General features: G+C 40.5%; 1 protein-coding gene across 1 annotated transcript; it reads right to left on the minus strand.

Annotated features, from left to right (window-relative positions):
• Positions 1–159: 159 nt before the first annotated feature.
• taok1a (TAO kinase 1a) lies at positions 160–21336 on the minus strand. Its single transcript, XM_071539771.1, has 20 exons — positions 20875–21336; positions 17760–18004; positions 16109–16180; positions 15891–15992; positions 15721–15766; positions 15487–15583; positions 15274–15387; positions 15070–15161; positions 14741–14834; positions 14568–14649; positions 14254–14421; positions 13907–14107; positions 13550–13678; positions 12169–12405; positions 11944–12072; positions 11511–11714; positions 7487–7726; positions 6004–6216; positions 5661–5843; positions 160–4390 (listed from the first exon to the last, which is right to left on the minus strand). The coding sequence occupies exons 2-20, from the start codon at positions 17889–17891 to the stop codon at positions 3854–3856; spliced, it is 3072 nt and encodes a 1023-aa protein (XP_071395872.1). The 5' UTR covers positions 17892–18004; positions 20875–21336; the 3' UTR covers positions 160–3853.
• Positions 21337–22087: the final 751 nt, after the last annotated feature.

The raw sequence follows: 22087 nt of genomic DNA on the forward strand, positions 1-22087 counted from the left end.
GCAGCGGTTCCCAAACTGGGGTCCAGGGACCTCCAGGAGGTGTTAAGACGGGTTTCAGGGGTCCCCGGCAAAATCAGGAAGTTAACTTATTTCGACCTTAATACATCCATGATTTCGGAAAAAAAAACGACAGGGCAAGTTATACTAAAATTACTTTATTACAGCTGATTTCTGTTCAATATCCCTCTGCCAACACAATAGTAATTATAATACAAACAAAATAGTACATTTGATCCTAGTTGTTTTTTTTTATTCTTCTGTTTTATGAATCTTTTTACACAATTTAAATCCACTTTTAGTACTTTTCCATCTCTTATGTAGTATCTTCATAATCTCTCAGACATTCAATAACATGTTTCACCATCTATACATTTTAATACAGGTTATATGAGTTGTAGTGGTAATGTTGTGCCAAAGAAGAATACTGACATCTTCAAAGAAATGCAATCTCTCTTTTCATAATTTGCCTGTCACCGCTTCATCTTTTCAAGCCTCTTTATATTGGCCACTAGACCAGAACCAACTGGTTTATATGTTTCATACATTTCGTGCCATTGGCCCAACGATAGGTATAATCATGGAGATGAAACAATGCAGTGGTGTCTGGGCTTGGCAACTCAGGTATGGCACAGTGTTTGACCAGAGGAAAGATCTCCATTTTCTGTTGCCGTCTCTCATTCAGTATCCCATATGCTTTCAGTCAGTAGGACAAAATTTGACATCAATGTTTAAGTAAAAAATAAAATAAAATCCAGGTTGGTGGAGAGGTCTTATGAATGACAATTATCAACAACAATATCAGACTCCCTCACACAGAACATTGACATAAAAGTGAACAAAAAGTGTGCATAAAACTTAAGGTTGGCATTATATAAGTGAGGTTTGATTGGCCTGACATTCAAACTATTGGCCTTGGCTTTGACTTAAGGTAAGATCCCAATAATCTTAAATACATTCCCACTTTTCTTTTTTCTTTTTTTTTTACTGAATATTAATAAATCAGAAAAGACTTGAATACAACCTGCTGTGTTACAGTAGCTGGAGCTTTTCACTTGGTGTTAAAAAGAAAACAAAGAAGGAAAGTGTTTGAGAGTTTTGGGACAAAACCTACGGTATGTAACATGATATAATGCATGCTTTCTAAAGTAGGGCAGGGTATATACAAGTGGAAAATAAAAATCCCACCTATTGAAGAAAGGATCCCAGCATTTGTGTGCCCTTAAATCTGATAAGAATTTATCACAGCATGACATTCAAAAAGAGCCAACATTTAAATGGTTATAAATCTAGTGGCTGTGAATGAGATTGGAATGGGGAGAAATGATCAACAAATAAGCAGAGGAACAATCGAGTCTGTAATGATAATTCTCACAAATGGCCAGTTGACAAAATGAGTGGCATTTAAAGAAAATGACAGCAAATGCATGCACATGAAGCATTTTGAGTCTGTGTACACAAACCATAAGCTTTTTTTTTTTTCCAGACAACTCAACACCATTTCTGCTTTGAGAGCGCAAGGTTTTCTAATATCAGTGTAGTCCGTCAGTTAAATAATGTTAGTTTTAGAAATTCTTTTCTTGTAATGCAAGTTTAGTTTTTAAATGTTTTATCTCATAAAAATATGCACAATATGAACATTGAACTCCAGCTTAGTGATTCGTGGGAGGATATATCGTAATCATCTCTGGATCGTTTTCCTTATAGGCCTATTAAATGTTTAAGTGTTTCAAATTCTCTTGAAAGCCCACTTGAAAGAAAGAAAAAAAAAGAACAGGAGAAAGAAATGGTTCAGGGAAGTTTTCTGGTCTGTAACAGGAGGAGAAACTGCTAGGGGTATCAAAGGACTACTTAAGTGCTTTTGCCACATTTATTCATTTTGAAATCTGCTGTTCTTACCGTGTCCGCCTTTTCCATGTTATATTTACATGCTACAAAGCCATAATGAGAACATGTGCTTGATTCACTCACCATTGTTCTTAGGTACTGATGAGATGGTTTAACATTGATTACTTAGCACCTTTTGTGTTCATAGTGTTGCTCAACTGGGCCCCAACATATTTTTAAACAGTGTTGTAGCTTTCTGTTCTCATATTCTTAGTATTGCCAAGCCTGCTGTCATGGTCAAGACAATTACCTTAAACAAACAGCCTGCACATTATGGTCTCTCTTCAGTTTAGTCAATTTCTTTGATGGAAATTATGGTCAAAACAGGGAAGAAAAAAAAGCTAAAAAAGCTTTATATACCCATCATAAAATGCCTGCAGCATCCTCACATCCTGTAATCTACTGATTCACAATTATGCATAAAAGACATATAAGAGATACCAACTACAGCTATGTTTCCAGGACACAGTAAAAGCTGCAAGAAAGTAAAAGCTGCAAGGAAGCAAAAGCAAACAAAAAATAATCAAATGGAGATTCTCTGTTTGGATACATATCGGTTGCCTCATATTAGGCCTTGTCTGCGCTTGGGAAATTGTTCCTAAAAATCACAACACACGTTAGCTAGACTATTTCTTGACCATTTCCTCCACTCAACTACATACCAACAAAACACTCATCCTCCAGGTGCTTTGCTCAAAAAAAAAAAAAAAAGTAAAATATTCATTTTAACATTATACATATTTAGCTGTATAAAGTGCTTTGAAAAGGCAGCAGTTTTAAAAGGCACTAATAAAATCAACAGATTAATTCTAGGGTCCTTTTTAAAGGCAAAGGAGTCTACTCTTTCCTCACAATTCATGTGGCGTTACACATTGACATTCTCCTTAAAGCAGCTGTTCCCAAGTTCACCTCCAGAGTACCACCACTCTAAATCTGTTTGTCAGACCTATAAATATAGTTACTGATATGAGCAAATAACGTTCTATTTTTCACAATTTATAAGACTTCATAACACCAACATTACTGCATACATACATACAGTGAATATAACAAATTTGAGAAAAGACTTTGGGACCTTTTATGTCAACTAAAAATACCAGTGTATAACATTAAAATTTAAAGTTAAGAAAACAATAAACTAAAAATACACTGGCATTTATCTCAAATGCTGATTTGAGATTTAAAACATTAAAATATAAACATCTGACTGAGACTTAATTCTATTATCAAAGGTTAAAAAGGCACAATATTAGAGTTGTAGCATAACTATTAAGCCTGAAACAGTTAAGATTAGTTTATTTGGCTCTGGATTTGTAAAGTCTCATTTTGGCTGATGACCAGGAAACCAAGTGAAATATAACTACTGAAAAAAGAAGGCATCTAATTTATCACGATGACCATTACAGCAGGCTGGCATCAGAACAGCAAAGCATCTTCCGTTAGAACTGCTGGGTTTTTAACCACCATGTGAGACTAGGCCAGTGTATAAATGAATATGAATCGGGGGGTTTCCTAAACAAAATTAGCTTACTGTGATTGCTTGACACTACATAAGGACATAGTTAACACATGTCAAAGGCTTTTTAACAGTGTTTCATGTGCAAAATGAGAGCAATGGCTGTGAAATAGCACAAAATATATATTTATAAAAATGATTTCCATAGGAGAGCTGTAAATAAAAAAAGGTGGGAGTATTACGTGTTGATACTCAAATTATTTATGTAACAACAAATTAAAGGATCTGTATGTGTGCTGATAAACTGCTGTGAGGAGGGGCCGTGCCTCTTCCAGCCCTTTTGACCTGAGCAACATTTATTTCATCACACATCCACATCTGTACATGGGAGAAACGGAGGGGAAATGTAGCAGAGAGAGAGAGTTGTAGAGCTCAGCTAATACTCTGTCCCGCTGTGTGTACTGGATTCTACATCCCCATGCTCAGACTCTGACTCCAGGGCTGATAGGGGATCTATGTGTAGGAAAGGTGCGACCCGTTTGATATTTGAGAGGTGACACTGGTACTCCTGCTCATGCTCTGCTCACTGCGCCCTCCTGAGGGTGTCCTCCTCATTGCCTGGGGGCTGTTCTGCACACCTCCGCTGCTTCGGGAGAGGTTTCCTGCTGATGGATGACCCCATGGCTGGGGACCTCCACCTCCCTGCATGCCTTGCCCCCAGCCTTGCTGCATAGGTGCCCCGCCCTGACTGGAGTGATAGTGGTGATGGCCGCCTTGGTGGCTCGCCCCTGCACCTGAACCACCGCTGCCCCAGTGTGGCCCTTGAGAGCCCCCAGACTGGTGCTGTTGTTGATGGTGACTCCAACTTCCTGGAGCCCCTGGAAAGCTATTGCTGAGGGCTTCTGGGGAGAGGTTAGACAGCACCATGTTGCTGAAGCCCAGGCGCATGCTCTCCGAGTCAAAAGCCTCAATCTCTCGGGCTTGACGCTCCAGCAGGCTCCGGATTCGCTCCAAGCGTTCGTTCTGCAGGGACAACATCTCCTCCTCAATCTAGAAACAGAAATAAACAGAGTAAATGTCAGGGTTCATGTACATTTTCAAAATCTATACAATACTTTTAAAAAGGCGGAGGGGGGCACACAAAGCAACTAAATAATTTACGATGAACTACAGTTTTTCAATAATCTACAGGTTTGACAACTGCTAGCAAATAATGTGGTTGGTGAGCAAGTTTAGTTGTTGGCTATAGAAACATTTTTCCTAAAATCTGTATGCGGAATGCATTTAAAATTTCATGTTAACAAGGGGCTGCCATCCACTCTTCTCTGACGAAAATTGTTCCCTGTATATTCCATGCCAAAGAAGAATGAATGATGTAGACCTTTAATGTCAGTGTTAGATGTAATAAATGACTGTAGGACAAAGAGGACAGGTGAAGGCTTATGAGACATAATTGGCTATTTATAATTAATGATTTCTTATGTTATATTTATTCCAAGCCTATGGCGATAAGTTTTTCAAAGGAGACCAAGAACCACAAAAGCCACAATATTAGGGACAGAGCAGAAAATGGTTCATGCTTGCAGTCAACAATGAATTCAGCTCTGCTGCATCCTTTTAAGGTATATCTGAGCAAGACCCAAAGGATATCAAAGCCTTTCACTTAGACCCAAAATGAGCTGGGGAATTAGGGGATATTCAGTACACTTAGGATCAATGCTTTCACACATATCAACAGAGGCTGGGGCATTACTTATTTACACAAACTGTTATCAGGGCCACCACCATCCAAACACTCTCAAATAATGGACTGTAGGCAAGAGAGATAATGGCAGTGAGCTGCCACAACGTACATTTCAGGGCAGAGCTACTGAACATCGCCTCTCAAAAAGCACAAGCACCGTCTCCTGTCTAACGTGAATCTCCAATATCAGGCAGTCCTGCTAGTCCCATGAATTTGTTAATATTTGGATACATCTTGTAACTGACAGTAACTGACAGGATCATTTCTAGAGACGATGATTTTCTAGATTTACATGAACAACATTTGACATTTGTCAAATTTAACTGTATATCTCATAAAACAGGTAAACTTCAAGGTGCCCCCTTCATTCTCTTTAAATGGATCAGAGAAAATATAGCAAGACTGAATGTTTGCTCAATCTTCTTGCCAATATTCAAACAACTCTTAAGAACATTTTGCCCTACCTCAATAGGCCACTGTGCAGGTTCAGAATTTGAAATTACAATGAAAGCATGTTATACTATGCTGAGCAGAGCGATGTAAATCTCTACATGTAAATAATTTATAGAGGAGAACCTTCTGTTCCAGTAGGGCCCTCCTGAGAGACACCCTCTGCTCCAGGTCCTTCCTCTCACGGTCATGCTGGGCATCTGTCTGCATCTTGATCTTGCTCTGGTAGGCGTTGAGAAGCTCCAGCTCCTGCTGTAGCTGCATGCGTAGAACCTGGCACTGGGCCTCCTGAGCCTCATCCAGACGCAGCTGAGGACAGAGGAGCAGGGGCCAAGAGGTCAACACCATACGCAATCATAACTGGGTAGGACACATCCTCTTAAGTTAGCTAATTTTAATGTAGTCTGGCACCTTCATGTCTGTACGTCACAACTCTGAGTTTCTGCATTCCTGAGATTCCCAGACTTACCGCCTGAGTGGAGAGCATCTCATTGATGGAGTGATCATACTGCTCTGCCAAGATGGCGAGTTTGCGGTGCTGCTCCTGCTTCAGACGCTTCAGGACAGCCTTGTGGTCTGACTTTGGTGTGCTCTCCAGCAGATGGTTCCTCAGGGCCTTGTACTGCCGGGTCTGGATCTTACAGGTGTCCTGGAACTGCTTCTTGATCTGTAGCTCTTTGGACTGCCATATGGTGGGGTGTGGGGGAGAAAATGTAGCATGACAAATTTCTTCACATTTAAAAGCAAACATAATTTTCTGATAACCAGTATAACTGCCTATATATCCAGTGCAGATCCAAACACTCTCAAATAATGGACTGTAGGCATGAGAGATAATAGCAGCAAGCTCTCAAAAAGCACAAGCACCGTCTCCTGTCTAATGTGAATCTCCAATATCAGGCAGTCCTGCTAGTCCCATGAATTTGTTAATATTTGGATACATATTGTAACTGACAGTAACTGACAGGATCATTTCTAGAGATGATGATTTTCTAGATTTACATGAACATTTGACATTTGTCAAATTGAACTGTATATCTCATAAAACAGGTCAACTTGCCCCCTTCATTCTCTTTAAATGGATCAGAGAAAATATAGCCTATGAATGTTTGCTCAATCTTCTTGCCAATATTCAAACAACTCTTAAAATGTAGCATGACAAATTTCTTCACATTTAAAAGCAAACATAATTTTCTGATAACCAGTATAACTGCCTATATATCCAGTGCAGCTCCAAAAGTATTCAGACAGCAACAGATTGTTTTAATGTTTTGGCTCAAAACTCTTGAATGTGCAAAAACACAACTTGTAAACATAATACTATTCAAGTCAACAATTACATTTTAACTTAACTGGAATTTGAAGTATTTTTTAACTGGAATTTGAAGTCTTTTTGTCTGACTTTTTTATCATTACATTTGTCAACATGTCCATTTTATCTTTACCACTGAGCAATCTTGCTTCTGAATGGCTACCCAATATTAGCTTGCTAGTTGCTAGTCTACCATACTGGCATGCTAATAAGCCATGCTAGTCATTTTTGGCTTGATGTTACAAAAAAACAGTAAAACTCATTTAAAAGAAAGAAAAAAGGTCAGTCACACATACTTTCCAGTCTTGTATTGCACAAACTGGCAAACTACTAACTGCATTGTACTGCACATGGAATTGAAAGTGTTTTTATCTATTGGCCTAGAGACTATAGTAGGTATGTTAATAGGTCTGCTACACAAATTCTGAATTTGCTAATTGCACAAATGCCATAGCTGCCCAAGGCTGCATTTCACTATTATAAAAAAAAATTATATCAGGAAAATGTCATTGTCGGCTGAGAGTTACGACTCCTGACTACTAGCCTACATCTTAAAATGTATGTACATGCACACACATGCCCACAAGTATTCAGTTGCGCATTCAGTGCTAGTCATCAGAAAGTTAAGATGGGTTCTCACCTTGAGGCTCTTGGGCTGCTGGCGAACCTCCATGACGTGTTTGCGTCTGAGTTCCCTCTCCCTCCTCTTGTTGTACTCCTGCTGGTTGGTGAGCTCGGTCTGGTGCTGCAGGCGGATCAGCTCGGCCCTCATCTTTTGGATGGTGTTGAGCTGGCGGAACTCCAGCTCCTGCATGGACTCATGGTGTCGCAAAAGCATGGCATGTTCCAAGTCCTTCTGGGTCTGACGCTTGTTTAGCTCCTAATTAAGCACACACACACACAGGGACAAAGACGAGATTGTAATAAACCAAAAATAATACAGGATCTTAATCTTAAGGGAGGAATGCCAGTTTGGGAATTAAATGAGAACTATGAATATAATTTTTGGACAAAGAGCAGAACATAACATACTCCTATTACAGTCAGTAAATTATTAAGGAAATGGTGTGAAATTGGTTCTTTTTTGCAGATTCTAGTCACAAAATAAATGTTCAGCAAAAGTAGATACGGTCTACCTCAGCTATGAATATACATTTTTAATAGATGTTAAATAGCGGTTGTTGTGGTCAGTCCCTTTAGGTTATTCAGTATTGAGACAAAGTAATTTCAAGCTGAATATAGTCACGTTTGGTCACATACCTTATACTTATTAGAGGTCACCTGAATAAGGATTTCAACGTCTGATACCAATTTTTAGGATTAAAAACAAGCCGATTAACTGGCCATTTAAAAAGAAAAATAAAGGTAAGACGCACTCCAATTACAGGAAATCCAGTTACGATGCCTGGCTTGCTCCAATATTAAACAGGTTGCTGTGACATGTAAACATCTTCATCAACCCGCCATCTGCATAGTGCTTTTGTTTGTGACATTCTATCTGACAGAGTGTATGATAGTTGCATGGTCGCTCTGGGTTCATTAGTGGCATGGTTGCTGGTACATTGACTCTTTAGAATGTTATGGAAATCAATGATTATCCATTTTATGATTAAAACAGAAGTTATACATCATATGATAGTATACAAATAGTAGCCGGAGGGAGTACTGACACACTGTTCTCTGCTCTTGGTATAATTGTTTGCTGATACAAATCGGTTTCTGATCTGCTGAGCGGGCCGTTCCAAGCCAGCAGTGTCAGCAGTCCCATTAGCTTATTGCTGTTGAAATCAATAGCGAGTTTAGAAATTATTGAGCAATGTTGGGATTTAGGGATAAGCCCAAGCGTAGGTACAGGGTAGTGTTGCAGACTTTAGCTGTATTTGGCATGGAGAGCGGGTGTGGAGGGGGGTTCTGGGACGCCGCTGTTGAGACTGAAATCACTGTTGAGCCTTCTGGAGGGTCATGGGCCGAATTCAACGAAACATCTGTGATGGGAGGTGTCTAATTGATAACCCCAGTGACCCACACTCACACACTCAACCCTGTAACATTTAGATTAGCTGGCTGGTGAATGGGCTGCCTGTCTGATGGTCTGTAAATTTATGACAACACAGCCTGATGTCCTCTATAGCTACCTTTTGTGGGTTAGTACATCATTCTTTTGACTTATGAATTGGGCTTCTGTATGAATGCTCATCCTCGATTATGGCACAAAGGATTGCAACATCAAGTCCTGTGTATTGGTCAATGCTAACAGTCAGCATTGCAAGATGAAATTCTTCCAAAATATTCTCTAGGCCCCCAAAGTGACACGTCAGACCATCTTGGTGAATAGCCATTCCAAGAGCATGCTGTGTCCTCTCTGTGATCTTGGTTGTCATGACAGCTGGAGACACTCACTAAAAGGTCGAGGCTTTTACGCAGAAGGTCCGGGGATTTTATACATACCAATTGTTGATTAAAATAAACTTCTAGTCATAGTTTTGGACCAGCAAAACTGCGCCAGGAGGACCCAACAGTCTGTATATATACATACATATATATATCAAACCATGACTTCAAGTGGAGTAGTACCAGAGGGAATACTATTTTAAAAAGATGATTTAAGTAAATACAGAAATATGCCCAAAATAATATAATTATGACTGAGAAGCTATAATTAGTAATACATTTACTAGAATGTCGACAGAATAATTGCAATTTGGTCTGACTTCTTAATAAATGTCATGTCACCAAAATAAATACAGAGCATCTTAGTGTTTGTACAGTAGCCAGCTTGACTTCTTCAAGGTATCCTTTCCATGCAGAACCGACACTGTAAACGCATCCCAAGCAAATACTGGGAAAAAGCTCCAATGAACAGCAACAGTAAACACTATTTCTTATTAATCACCAAACAGCGTAACTGGCCATAATCTGTGTCAACATCCTGCAGTTTCTGAATGTTTGTGGAAGCCTTTATTGGCCAAATCGATAAATTGGCCAACACCTATGTCTGCCTTTGTAAAATTTAAGACCATCAAGAAGACCAGACTTTGTTGATATCTTCCTTTGAGATACTCTGCAGAGTCTTAACTGCAGCCTGTTACATCCAACTGGAATTTCAGAGGTATAATGAATTCAGCCCTATAGAGGGTAATACATATATCCAATCCAATCCAAATTTATTTATAAAGCACATTTAAAAACAACAACAGTTGACCAAAGTGCTGTACAATCAAAATAGCAAAAACCATAAACCAAAGACCAGTTTAAAAGACAAAAGGACAATAAAATAATAAAAGTAATAAGACCATAAGAAAAAGAAAGGCAACTCTCATACTGAGTTAAAAGCCAAGGAATAAAAATGTGTTTTGAGACGGGATTTAAAAACGGGCAGTGTAGGGGCCAGCCTAACATGCAGAGGCAACTTGTTCCATAGTTTGGGGGCTACAATTGCAAAGGCGCAATCTCCCCTGTGCTTCAACCTAGACCTTGGGACAACCAGAAGCAACTGGTCAGCGGACCTGAGTGACCTTAATGGGACGTGTGGTTGTAAAAGGTCAGAGAGATAGGTTGGAGCTAGCCCATTTAATGATTTGTAGGCAAACAATAAAATCTTAAAATCAATCCTAAAATGTACAGGGAGCCAGTGGAGGGAGGCCAGTACGGGGGGAAATGTGCTCTCGCTTGCGTGTTCCTGTTAAAAGACGAGCTGCAGCATTCTGGACCAACTGCAAGCGTGAGAGGGAGGCCTGGCTAACATAAAGGGCATTAAGTCGGGAGACTCGGGACGAGATGAAAGCATGTATAACCCTTTCAAAATCACTAAACGATAAAAAAGACTTGACCTTATATAAGAGCCTCAGCTGGAAAAAGCTAGATTTTATCATTGAGTTTATCTGTTTGTCCAATTTAAAATCACTGTCCATTATCACACCCAGATTTTTTACAGTGGGTTTTACATATGGTTCCAGGGAGCACAGGTCCATATGAGAGGTGTCACAGGCACCACTGGGTCCAAATATCAGGACTTCAGTTTTACTCTCATTGAAGTTTAAAAAGTTTAAGGCCATCCAAGCTTTGATGTCCTTGAGACAGTCCAACAATGGTTTTAAAGAGTTTGCATCTTTCCGTTTCAAAGGCAGGTACATTTGTGTGTCATCTGTATAACAGTGGAACGAGATGCCATATTTTATAAGAATGGATCCTAAGGGGAGCATATAAAGGGAAAAAAGGATTGGCCTGAGAATAGAACCCTGAGGGACTCTGCAAGGAGAGGCACTGAGGAGGATACAGAGTCACCAAGGCTGACAGAAAATATATGACGATATATGTCTAACTCTAGCCTCCAGGCCTTGAGCTCATGTACACACCAAAACACATTGCCCTCTAATCACCATTCCTGAAGTCATGCAGGGACAGGTTAATTTGTTCCAATACTTATGCCCTACAGAAACTGAGGGGACTTGATAGAAAACCAAGCATCAATTTTCAAACATGTTTTAACATGTAGCCAAAGAAATGGTAAGAATCAATAACTGACAGTCTATGCTGTGGCCTGAGATACAGTTCTGATCAGAAATATAAGATTTCACGAGTTTCCAGTAAAAAGAAAACAAAAACTACTGGCAAAATACTTTGCCACAAACAGCATAGCAGACTGTGGAGGAGAGAGAGCTTACCTCGCGCACTAAGTCTTGTTCAATGTTGTGGCGAGCAATCAGGATCCTCCTTTTGAACCTGCGGCACTCCAGTTCTAGGTACTGCCTCTGTCTGCGCATCAGGTTGGCCTCCTCCTCTGCCTGGAAGTGCTGGAAGTTCTCCTTCTGCTTGGACAGCCACTCCTGCTTCTCCTTCTTAGGTGTTGACTGATTTTCATTCAACTCCTAAAGGGAGGACAAAAAGGGGGGGGGGGGGGGGGCATTAGAAGAATTTACTTCTTAATACTGATAGATGCCTATTTGCTAATAGGGAGTAAAATGACAAGCATAGTTATAACATTGTGATATCAACTGATGTTATAAGACAATGAAACCACAAAATCCAAAATATGTCACTGTCAAAATACTTTTGGAGCTTGCTGTATGGAGCAAGAATGAAACTGAATCCTCCTACCTCTTTGAGTTGTTCCTTACGAAGTTTGTACTCCCGTTTCTGTGATTCTAAGAAGCTGTTGAGCTCTTTCTTCTGCTGGCTCTGGATGTGCTGTTGAAACTTCTTTTCATCATTGGTAAACGTTTTTGCCTGATGGAGAAAAGCACATTGTAAATCAGCGTGCTCTAGGCGAAATAGTAGCCTCTAAGTCTTAAGTGAACATAAATAAGTAAGGTGAAAACATACATCTTTGTCCATGGATGCCAGGTGCTTCTTGATGAGTTTCTCCATCTCCTGGGCAAAGCTATTCCTCTGGTTCTCCAGCTCCTTGTCCAGGCGGAGTCTGTGCTCATCCATCTCAGCCTTCAACTTGTTTTCCAGAGCCATCAGCTGTTTCTGGTGCTGCCGCCGCATGCGCTTGTAGCCTGACATCTGCTCCCGTAACTCAGAATCCTGCTCATGCTCCTTCATCTGGCGGGTGACCTGGCAAATGCAACACACAGATTCTCATTATACTGCTGCTGGGTGAGTGTGGGGGGGGGGGCTAATAGACGAGTCTCGTTGAGCATGTTTACATGGACTGCAATATTCCGATATTAACCCGATTAAGACAATACTCTGAATAAGACACTGCCATGTAAACAGCATTTTCTGATTACCTTAACCTGAATAAGGTCATAGTCGAAGTAAGCAATAGTCGAATTAAGACGTGGAGTATTCTGATCTTAGTCGCATTATTGAAGTGCATTGTAGACATGTATACACCTTAATTGCACTATGACGTCCTATCGGAGTTTTTGCAGCATTTTGCGACACGTACGGCAATCCAACTACTTGACAACACATGCTCTAGCTTCCAGCGAGTGTTGCGCAACTTGTTTACAGAAGAAAAGATGACTGCCACTGGTAAAAAGAAGTCCCAACATTTTGTCCCTACCACGGTAGAAACATGACAGAAAGGGTTTCAGGTTAAATTACGGAGGGAAACTCCGTAATTTAACGTAGGACGTAGGGACGTAATGTGGGCGTGCGTCTTCAGTCATTAATCAAACTATTTTCTGTAGCATGTAAACGGGAATATGAATGGAATATTCTATAAACAAGTCATGTAAACACCTTAATCGAAATATTGTCTTATTTAGAATAAGGTCAATAGTCGGATTATTGCAGTCCATGTAAACGTAGTCAGTGTATGCCAAAAGACAGGAGAGAAGTTTTTGGTTACATTTTAGGCATTTCACTGGCTTATCCAGAGCAATTTCCAGAGCTTACAATGACTGCAACAGTAGAATAAGCTTCAATTCCTAGCTCACCAACTATAAGCAACAAATTGTAAGGATCAGAGCCATTGTGCCCAGACAACATTTCTGTGACCATAGTATGCATCTTTTGGGAGAGAGGTAGAAAGGATTTTTTAGATAATTATCTCCACCTGTATAAATGCTTCAAGCTGGACCTTGTCATGGCATCAGCGCCACATTTTGATTCACTGATCTTAAGGGCAATATGTCAATAGAAAATAGTGCCTACTGACTTTTACAAAAATACTGATGTGGAAGATTTCCAGGAGAAGCACAAGCAGGTCCCTTATTCAAATGATCTGTTTGTACAATAACTGTGGTCTTACCAGAGAGGCTGTGCGTATAGTGGCAAAGTGTTCGCGGTTGCGCTTTGGCCGTGGAGTGTGTGCAGGGGGAGACTGTGGCTCAGTTGGCCGGGTGTGAGGTTCAGAGTCTTCAGGGTATGTCTCTTCCTCCTGAGGGTATGCAAAAAATGCATAGCAAAACATGTTAACAGCAGAACAAAATACTGCACAGGAATCAGACAAACCAGTGGCTTATATTGTATAATGAATTAATCTAATGCATCATATTTTAAAAACAGAGAATAATGTATTTCAAATACCCTATAATAATAAAATATAATCTTATAAGTCATGGCTGCAGAGCAGACTGGAACCTCAACTCCTTCCAACGTAACTCACCGGTTTGAGGTGTATGACAGAGCTGTTGGACATGACCGTGTGGTCTCCCTCCATGTCCAGCTCACTCTTGTCGTCGCCAGCATCCGTTAGACTGTTGACAGAGCTGCTCTGGGAGCTGGCGCTGATTGACATACTAGGGATGGACTGGTTGCTTCCCACGCTGTTCACTGTGCCTGTCCTGCCCACACTGTGCTCGGGCTCCTGGGGACAACACACGGCAGGAACAAGGTGAAAACAATGCCATACTTTTGCACAGAACTAATGCACAACCTCAACAAACAGGAGAAGACATGGAGATGGAGAAAGAGAGGGGAGCAAGATAGCAGCAGCTGAAACAAATGACAGACCTCCTCCTCATCTTGTGCCTCGGTTGTGGGGCCATTGTGGGCCTCCTGAAACAGGATCTTCTTCATTTTGCGATACTGCAGATTGTCCAGCTCCCGCACTGCATCCTTAGTTCGCAAGATCAGGTCCATTAGAACAGATTCTGGTCGCTCACGCTGTACAAATGCATGCTGGAAGAGGGAGACAGAAAAGATCACAACCAATCACAAACAATCCAAAATTCTGATAAATCCTTGACTAAAAGTATTAATATCTGTTCTTTGGTTAGATCCAAAAGTAATATATGTTTGCCACCGTCAACCTTTTTAATTCTTACCTTTAACAGCTCCTCTGAGTTGGGTCTGTCTTGGGGAAATTTCTGAAGGCAAGAATCTACAAAGTTTCGGAAATAATCCGTCCTAAAATGTGGAAATAGGGTAGAAATTTTTAGGTATTTTAAGGAAACCATTTTATTTACAATACACAACCCCTTTAAAATTTACAACTCACCATTCACTAGACTGTAGTGTTGGGCTCTCATTCTGCGCTATATGGTATAAGGCACTCATCGCATTCATGTTGAACAGTGGAGGCTTCCTCTCAGCTGTAAACCAAGTGGCAAGTCACATGGGAGTCAGATTTACTTGCAATGTTCAAAAGAACAGTGAAATTGAAGAGGAAGGAAGAGCATCAATAAATGTCACTGACTAAATTAGTGAACACAAATCAAATTCTTGGATCCTGGCCATGAGACATTGTCAAACAAGATGTCTGAATATAAGCAGTGAAACAACAGACAGGCTAGATCTGAGACAGGCCATATGGAACAGTGAACTTACCTAATTCGATGCAGGTTATTCCCAAAGACCAAATGTCCACTTTTCCATCATACTGACCCTCGTCCATAGCCAATATCACTTCTGGGGCCATCCTAAGAAAACAAACATATTTAGCACAATAACACAGATGCAAGGCGCTATTAAAATAAATATTTGTAAAAATGCAACAAGAGGGAACATTAATATACAAATTTTGCAACATACCAATATGGCGTCCCCACAAAGGAGTTGGCAGGAGAGGCAATGGAGGCAGAACCAAAATCTGCCAGTTTCACCTGCCCTGGCTCTGTCAGCAAGACATTGCCCGCCTTGATATCTCTGTTGAACACATAGCGGAAGAGATTCACTTAGTGGTCACATTGCCTGAGGGTGTAAGTACTTGATGCCCAGCATGCTCCCAAACACTAACACACTCACCGGTGAATCATGTTGTGGGAGTGAAGATAAGCTAACCCTTGAAGAGCACCGTGGGTAATTGCAGCAATTTCCACTTCTTGTAGAGGTTTTTTGTGAACTGGAAGGGACACATTCACCAAGCAGATTGCAAAAGCATTGCAAATCATGAGGATGTCACAAGGACAAACTTCAAAAGAGACTACTTGCTTTGAATTAGTCACAATGATCATAAGTTCAAAAAGAATTTCAACTCACCTTCCAACAAATCTGAGGCGGAGCCTAGACAATACTCCATCACCAGCTACAACGGAAAAGGACATTGTTTGTGAATTTGTTTTATCTCCTCTTTATCAATCAATCAATGGCACTACATTGTTGTCATACAGTATCACCATCACCATTGACGCTCTCATGTATAATCTTACCCAGGCAGTGTGCTCTCGCAGATAACATCCTTTGTACTCTATGCTGTTTGGGTGTTGTATTCTCTGCAGGAATTTAACCTCCTTGATTATGTCTTGCCATTTCTAAGAACATGTCAAAAAGAAGACAAATTAAACCATCGACAAACGACAAACAAAACAAAAAAAAAGGTACAGACCTGAGCCACAAACTATATCAACAAGAATATTAACTATCATACCTCGGTGGATTGCTTTCCACTATAGGACATCTTCTTGATGGCCACCACCTCATTTGTCCGCACATCCCGTGCCTGAATGATAAGGACACCAAACATTAGTGTGATTTCTCATGCCTCTGTTCACAGTTTTACTATCACCACAAGTTATTTTTGGTCAGTGACTTTTTGGTCAGTTAGCAGTCAGTGACTGCTAACTGGGCTACACAGTAGTTGTAGCAGCACCAGTTTTTAGTAATTCATATTTTGTAAGATTTCTGGACAACAGTGATAACTATTTGTTTACCCCACCTACTGTTTACTTTGTCCATCCACTTAAACCCTATTTGGACAGGATTAGTTTCTCTATGAGAGGTCAGGTAATTTCATTTTTTACAGCGCTACTCAGTAATGTTAATCCCATCCGGATCGGCCATGTCTGTGTTTTTCACCTTTTACCCATGAGAAAATTCCAGGCCAGAACCCCTACTGTGTTTCGACGAATTCGGAGTGATCTGATCATTTAAGTCCCATCCGGATAGACATCTTGGTGATATTACAGATTCTTAAAACAATATTTTGGCTCTTGCATGTTGGAAAACATTTCTGACCACTGCTACATACCGTGTTTTGCGATGACAAGGCTATCTAGCGCGCATATCTCAAACTATTTCCAGGGTCTGTAGACCATCTTTCATTGATCAGTGGTCTAGACTAACGTATTTAACACAGAAGCAGTTGAGGAGCCGTTCGTTAACTTTACTGGTATGTGTCGCATCACATGATGATCATCTTCCCTTGTCCAATGCCTCATTTTCTTTCCCTTTATCAATGCTATGTTTGCTACAGGCTCCACTGTTTTCCATCAATGAATAGGGCCTTAGCCTGTAAATCAGGGGTAGGCCATGGAGTGTCGAGAGTATGCAGGTTTTCAGTTCAACCAAAGGTTGAAGGTGTGCCAATCGGTGAAATCACCTGGTGTAGTCTTTTGGCTGGAATGAAAACCTGCATACTACATGGCACACCTATGCCTACCCCTGCTGTAAATCTGTAGGCTAAATCATTCAGGAGGAAAATAATTGCCTAAACCCATGTTACACCCATTTTACACATGGAAAAAATTGTCACTGCCAGATTCCAAAACAGTAACAGGAGATTTTGGCTAATAAAAAAAGCAGCATGTCACAACATTTTACCTTTTAGATTCTTGAATAAAAGTTTAGAAACATCACCATTAAATATTGAATTTACCAAGTGTGAAAATATATATTATATGCCATTATATATTATATATATTATATATATATTTCAGCCTTGGAAAGTTTGTGCTTGCTCAATTATTTATTTGAAGTTGTTTTTACAAAGTTTTAGGCTGACAGACCAAAGATTTTCAGGCAGGCGAAAAAGCCAATAATCATTCTGAAAAGTTCAAATTATTCTAAAGGCCTCCAGAAAAATGCTCTCTGACTGACTACATCCTAAACAAAGAATGACTCATCGAGATCCTCTGGATGACCTTCAAATGTCTAAAAAGCCTACTCATCATGATGTGAAATCTAGTCACCAGTGTCAAATGGGCAAGTTCGACTTCTATCCATGATTATGTATGCAAAAAAAAAAGATATTTCTTGCAACCTTGGGATTAGGCCACAGCCTGATATTGTGAAATACTCACGAAATAGACAGCACCAAAGCTGCCATGTCCGATCTCACGCAGATCTGAGAAGAGCTTTTCTGGATCCTCCTTGAAGAAGAGCTCAGCAACGTCGGGGTCCTTCAGGCTCCCCGCCCGACTGGTGTTGGGCATAATGAGGGGGGGCAATGCCGCTGCCGCCAGGAACTATCTGGATCTGCGACAGCGACTTGATAGCCCCCACCGATGGCTCATCTGCAGGACAGTGGCCTCATACGTGTCCAAAGCTGAGGGTACAAGGAAAGAGAAGATTGAGTACAAAAAAAAAAACAACAACAGCGGGGTGATGAGACAAAACATATGAAAAATAGCCTAATGTATCTGTGTGCCTCAAGTGTAAATTAGATGGGGCTTATATATTAATGCAGAATATTGTTAAACCCCTTTCAACATTGACAGCAGAAACAACCTTTCTCCACAAAAATATACTCTTGATGTCATTAGTATTTTTCTGGTTTTGTCGCTCTCAGCCAGCTGCCATGCCAAGTATGATAGAGAAAATAGAGAGGCATTTAAGTGCACCTCAAAACATCAACATGCAATAGGATTTTACAATGTCACATGAAATACTGTATATTACATTATAGTAAAGAGTTGTCCTCTGCTTTATTAACAAGTTATATTATACTTTTTTATACATTTGACAATTTGAGGCAGTGTGAAACAATGGGTAATTGAACGCTCATTCTCTAAAATCACAGCCCTCTGACAGTCCCTTATAACAGGAGTGAGAGAAGGCTGAGCAAGACATTAACTGAGCAGTGATGTCAGGTGGAGATGTGGAGAATGGCCAGTTGGAAATCCTGAGGTAGGAAGAGATAAGTCTCCTGTTTCCATAGTAACAGCAACTACAGTAAGAAAATCAGTGGGCTGTGTCCTGACAGTCTCCCCTCCCTCACACCCTCGGTGACTGGTATGTAGACACACAGATGTAAGGAGGATACAAAGAATTGTCTTGCAGTTGACAACCTCCTGCTCGAACAAAGAAACCGACATAACACACTGAGTGACGATGAGATGACACGAGTTATGCCTAGAAACAAAGCATTCCAGTGATAGGACTACTTGTTTAACCTGTAAGGACTTGGTAAACAGACACTCGAACCTACCAAATACAACATCCTTATAGCCTCACTACAAGTGATTAAAATTACCAAGAAAAACAGACAGAAAATAACACAGGCCTATCGCTGTCAAGATCAAAGGTTCAACTATTTGCTACCTCTTAAATATTAAATGAATATTATGTCATATTGGACCTTATTAGTGTAATGGAGAGATCACTGAGGGAAGTTTACTGAGCCCATGCAGCTCAGATGATCAGCTGCAAACAGACGCAGAGCTGACGCCAGAGTCACAAGACTTCTCCTCTCCCAGGCTGGGAGGAACAGCCCCCAGTCCCAGCAGACATCTTTTGTCCCACAACAACACTGGACAACTCACTACTCCACACAGATGCAGCCACAGCCCTGAAATAAAGCCTCATTACCATGTGGCACTGTGCCTCTTTATTGCCATTGTTCTTTACTACATTGTTGGCCATGAATGAGCTTTGTTGTCATATCTCATGATGGCATTTTCAACTGCAAGCACGTGAGCGTAAAAGTGAGTGATGATGATAACTTCACCTTCATAAAACACTCTTGCATGCCAACCAGCGCACACACACACACACGCACAAGAATGCAGCCGGACAGGACAACAAAGCTGGAGGGCTGGAATTCCCAATGTATGCTCTCACTGCACTGCATTTCTCAGCATTTCCTGTTCGCACAGCTATAGGGAGGTAGGAATGGGGCCTGATGAGCAATTAGAGTACTGATCATCTGTCTTCTTGACATGACAGCCATGGCACAACATTTGAATATACTCCCAGACAGGCATATCTAACCCACAGTTAAAGAAAACACATTTCAAAGCCTGTTCAAAGCCTGACAAAATTTAACTTTGGGACTACAAACAAGCATAACAATCAAGTGTATTAAAATAACAAATTTAGGGCTGGTTTCACGGACAGAGATTAAGCCTAGTCCTAGACTAAAGTTCAAATTCAATAGAGATATCTATTGAAAACGTCCTTAGTCTAGGACTAGGCTTACTCCCTGTCCTCAAAACCAGCCCATAATGTATATGTAGGGCTACATTATTTTTACAAAAATGCAACATCCAGCTATCACTTTATGATGATTTAGTAATTAGTATGTAATATGAACCCATAAAAAAGTTAAGTTCAGGTGGTAAGTAATTTCCTTTGACACTCCAATCCATACCAGATAAAATAGAATCACCAACAGTGTCAACCAACAGTGAGTCTATTGATCTCTCTTTGCCAACCATGTAAAAGGACAAAAAACAATGATTCAAAATTCTTTGCCAAGGTATGTTGAACTAGTTCTTGGCTATATGACACAAATAAAGTAAACTGACAGTTAGGCCTAGTCAGTCATGGATTGTCTGTAGTGATAGGCAGACTCTCATAAAAATGTATCACTGGTAAACGGTAAAAGCATGATATTATGACGAAGATTTGTCTAAAATAGAAGGTAAATATCCTATATGGAGTAAAGCATTGTGATACAGTGTGTACAATGTGATACATTATTAGGCTTTCAGCATTCCTCTAACGTTAACTAGCTAATGTTAGTACCTGTGGCTAGGCATCACCTCACTAGAGTCGCTACTCAACTAGAGAGAGCACTTGGTACAATTGGCTCAAAGTTACCAATTTCCAACAGCTGTTGCAGCTGTCTCGCAAGAAAGTCAAACTAGCCAAGTCTGAAGTGTAATTCCACCACAATCTAACACACACGCGCTTGCACGCACACACACACAAACAAGTCAAAGGTTCTGGCAGCTCCTAACTAGCTAACACTGACTGTATGGGTTAGCTACATAGCAAACTTAACGTTAGCTAGGCTATATGTCATACGGGAATGTAGCAAAATTCAAGTATATACGTCATGTTTACTTCGTCAGTAGTAAAGTATCGAAATTAATAAGACGTGATTTTACCAGTATTACTAGCCACCCTGCGAAAGACTGCTCGCAAGCTAACCTATCTGATGTTAGCTAGCTAAGCTAGTTAGCTGAAACTCACCCTTCTCTGACAGGCCAGGTTTCAGCGGAGCAGAGAATGTCGTGTAATTCAAACAATTTGGGATAAGAAAAGTATTCGTCCTGTATCTTGCCCGGTGTAATACTTAACTATACTAAATCCTCATGATTCTCGATGTTGTCAATCGATTATATGGTACAGATTTCCAAATTATTACAGGTTAAAATCCCCACCCTTGAAGTAACGGTGGTGCCAGAATTGTCGAATCCCACTCCCAGGCAGGTCCAAAGATGGCTGCCGAGCGTTCCACCGCCTCCCTTCGTGAAAACACGTCGGGGAGAATGTGAGGGAAGTTCAAACACCCTCAAAACACCCATAAACAAACTACGCCACTATCCGTGATGTCGTTAGAAAAAACGGAGGTACCTCTACTTTAGCCTCGCACACTACCGTTTTAATACTTCACTATATGTTTATGTTGTAGCTCTGATTTGCTGTCCGTCTTCCTTCGGTAGACTGCAAACGCCAGTTCCGCCCTAGCCTGTCGCAGTAAACTCCCTCTGACCCAAAAACTTCCAGAGGCGGAGACACTGTAGCCTCCCCAACGAAAAATGACTACAATATTACTATTATCAGGGATGTAGTGGAGGATAAGAAGACATGGACTCACTTTACTCACCTTTTCATTTGCCGTATAGAGTTTACTCATAGTTTTAGGCTACCATAAATCCTTATCACTTAAATTCATAGCATAGGCCTATGTCATAGTATCAAACTGATGTAACATTAGGTTATATGAAGAGAGCATTTAAAGTGGAAAAAAAACATTTTCCCCTTTTTCTGAAACATTGTATTGATGTCTGTTTATGTTGTTTACCTTGAACACAGACTCGTTTAACTCCGTATTTTATTTACCACCACATCACTGCCTATAATATTCCTATAGGGACTTAATAGTGGGTCGTAGGCATATATTTTTGAAGGACAATAGTAACATATTCATGGAAAATATTCATGGATAAAATAGGTGGGCTACCCAAAGGTCACTTTGGCCCCTGAGCAATGAAACAGATTGTATTTTTTGTTGTCCGAGCAGTACACAGATTGGGTCCAGCCAGTGTCTGAGCACCTCCCCAGTTAAAAAAAAAAAAAGCAACAGTTTATTGCCAATTAGCCCACGTTTCAACTGGTCACTATCGCACCAGCTTAATTTCTACACTACTTTCATTACCAGCTTGGACATGACTGGATGTCT

The sequence above is a fragment of the Centroberyx affinis genome, unplaced genomic scaffold (assembly GCF_046629955.1).
Source record: "Centroberyx affinis isolate AG114_WGS23_722 - 3 ecotype Tasmania unplaced genomic scaffold, CSIRO-AGI_Caff_v1 ptg003519l_1, whole genome shotgun sequence".
Taxonomy (NCBI): domain Eukaryota; kingdom Metazoa; phylum Chordata; class Actinopteri; order Beryciformes; family Berycidae; genus Centroberyx; species Centroberyx affinis.

Bases quoted from the DNA above. Each gene is read 5' to 3' on its own strand.
- taok1a (XM_071539771.1), bottom strand. From the start codon at position 17,891: ATGCCCAACACCAGTCGGGCGGGGAGCCTGAAGGACCCCGACGTTGCT. The intron at 15,993-16,108 runs GTATGATAGTTA...ACATGTTCTTAG, and splicing joins GTGGAAAGCAATCCACCGAG to AAATGGCAAGACATAATCAA. The intron at 14,650-14,740 runs GTGAGTTGTAAA...TCCACATTTTAG, and splicing joins ACACTACAGTCTAGTGAATG to GACGGATTATTTCCGAAACT.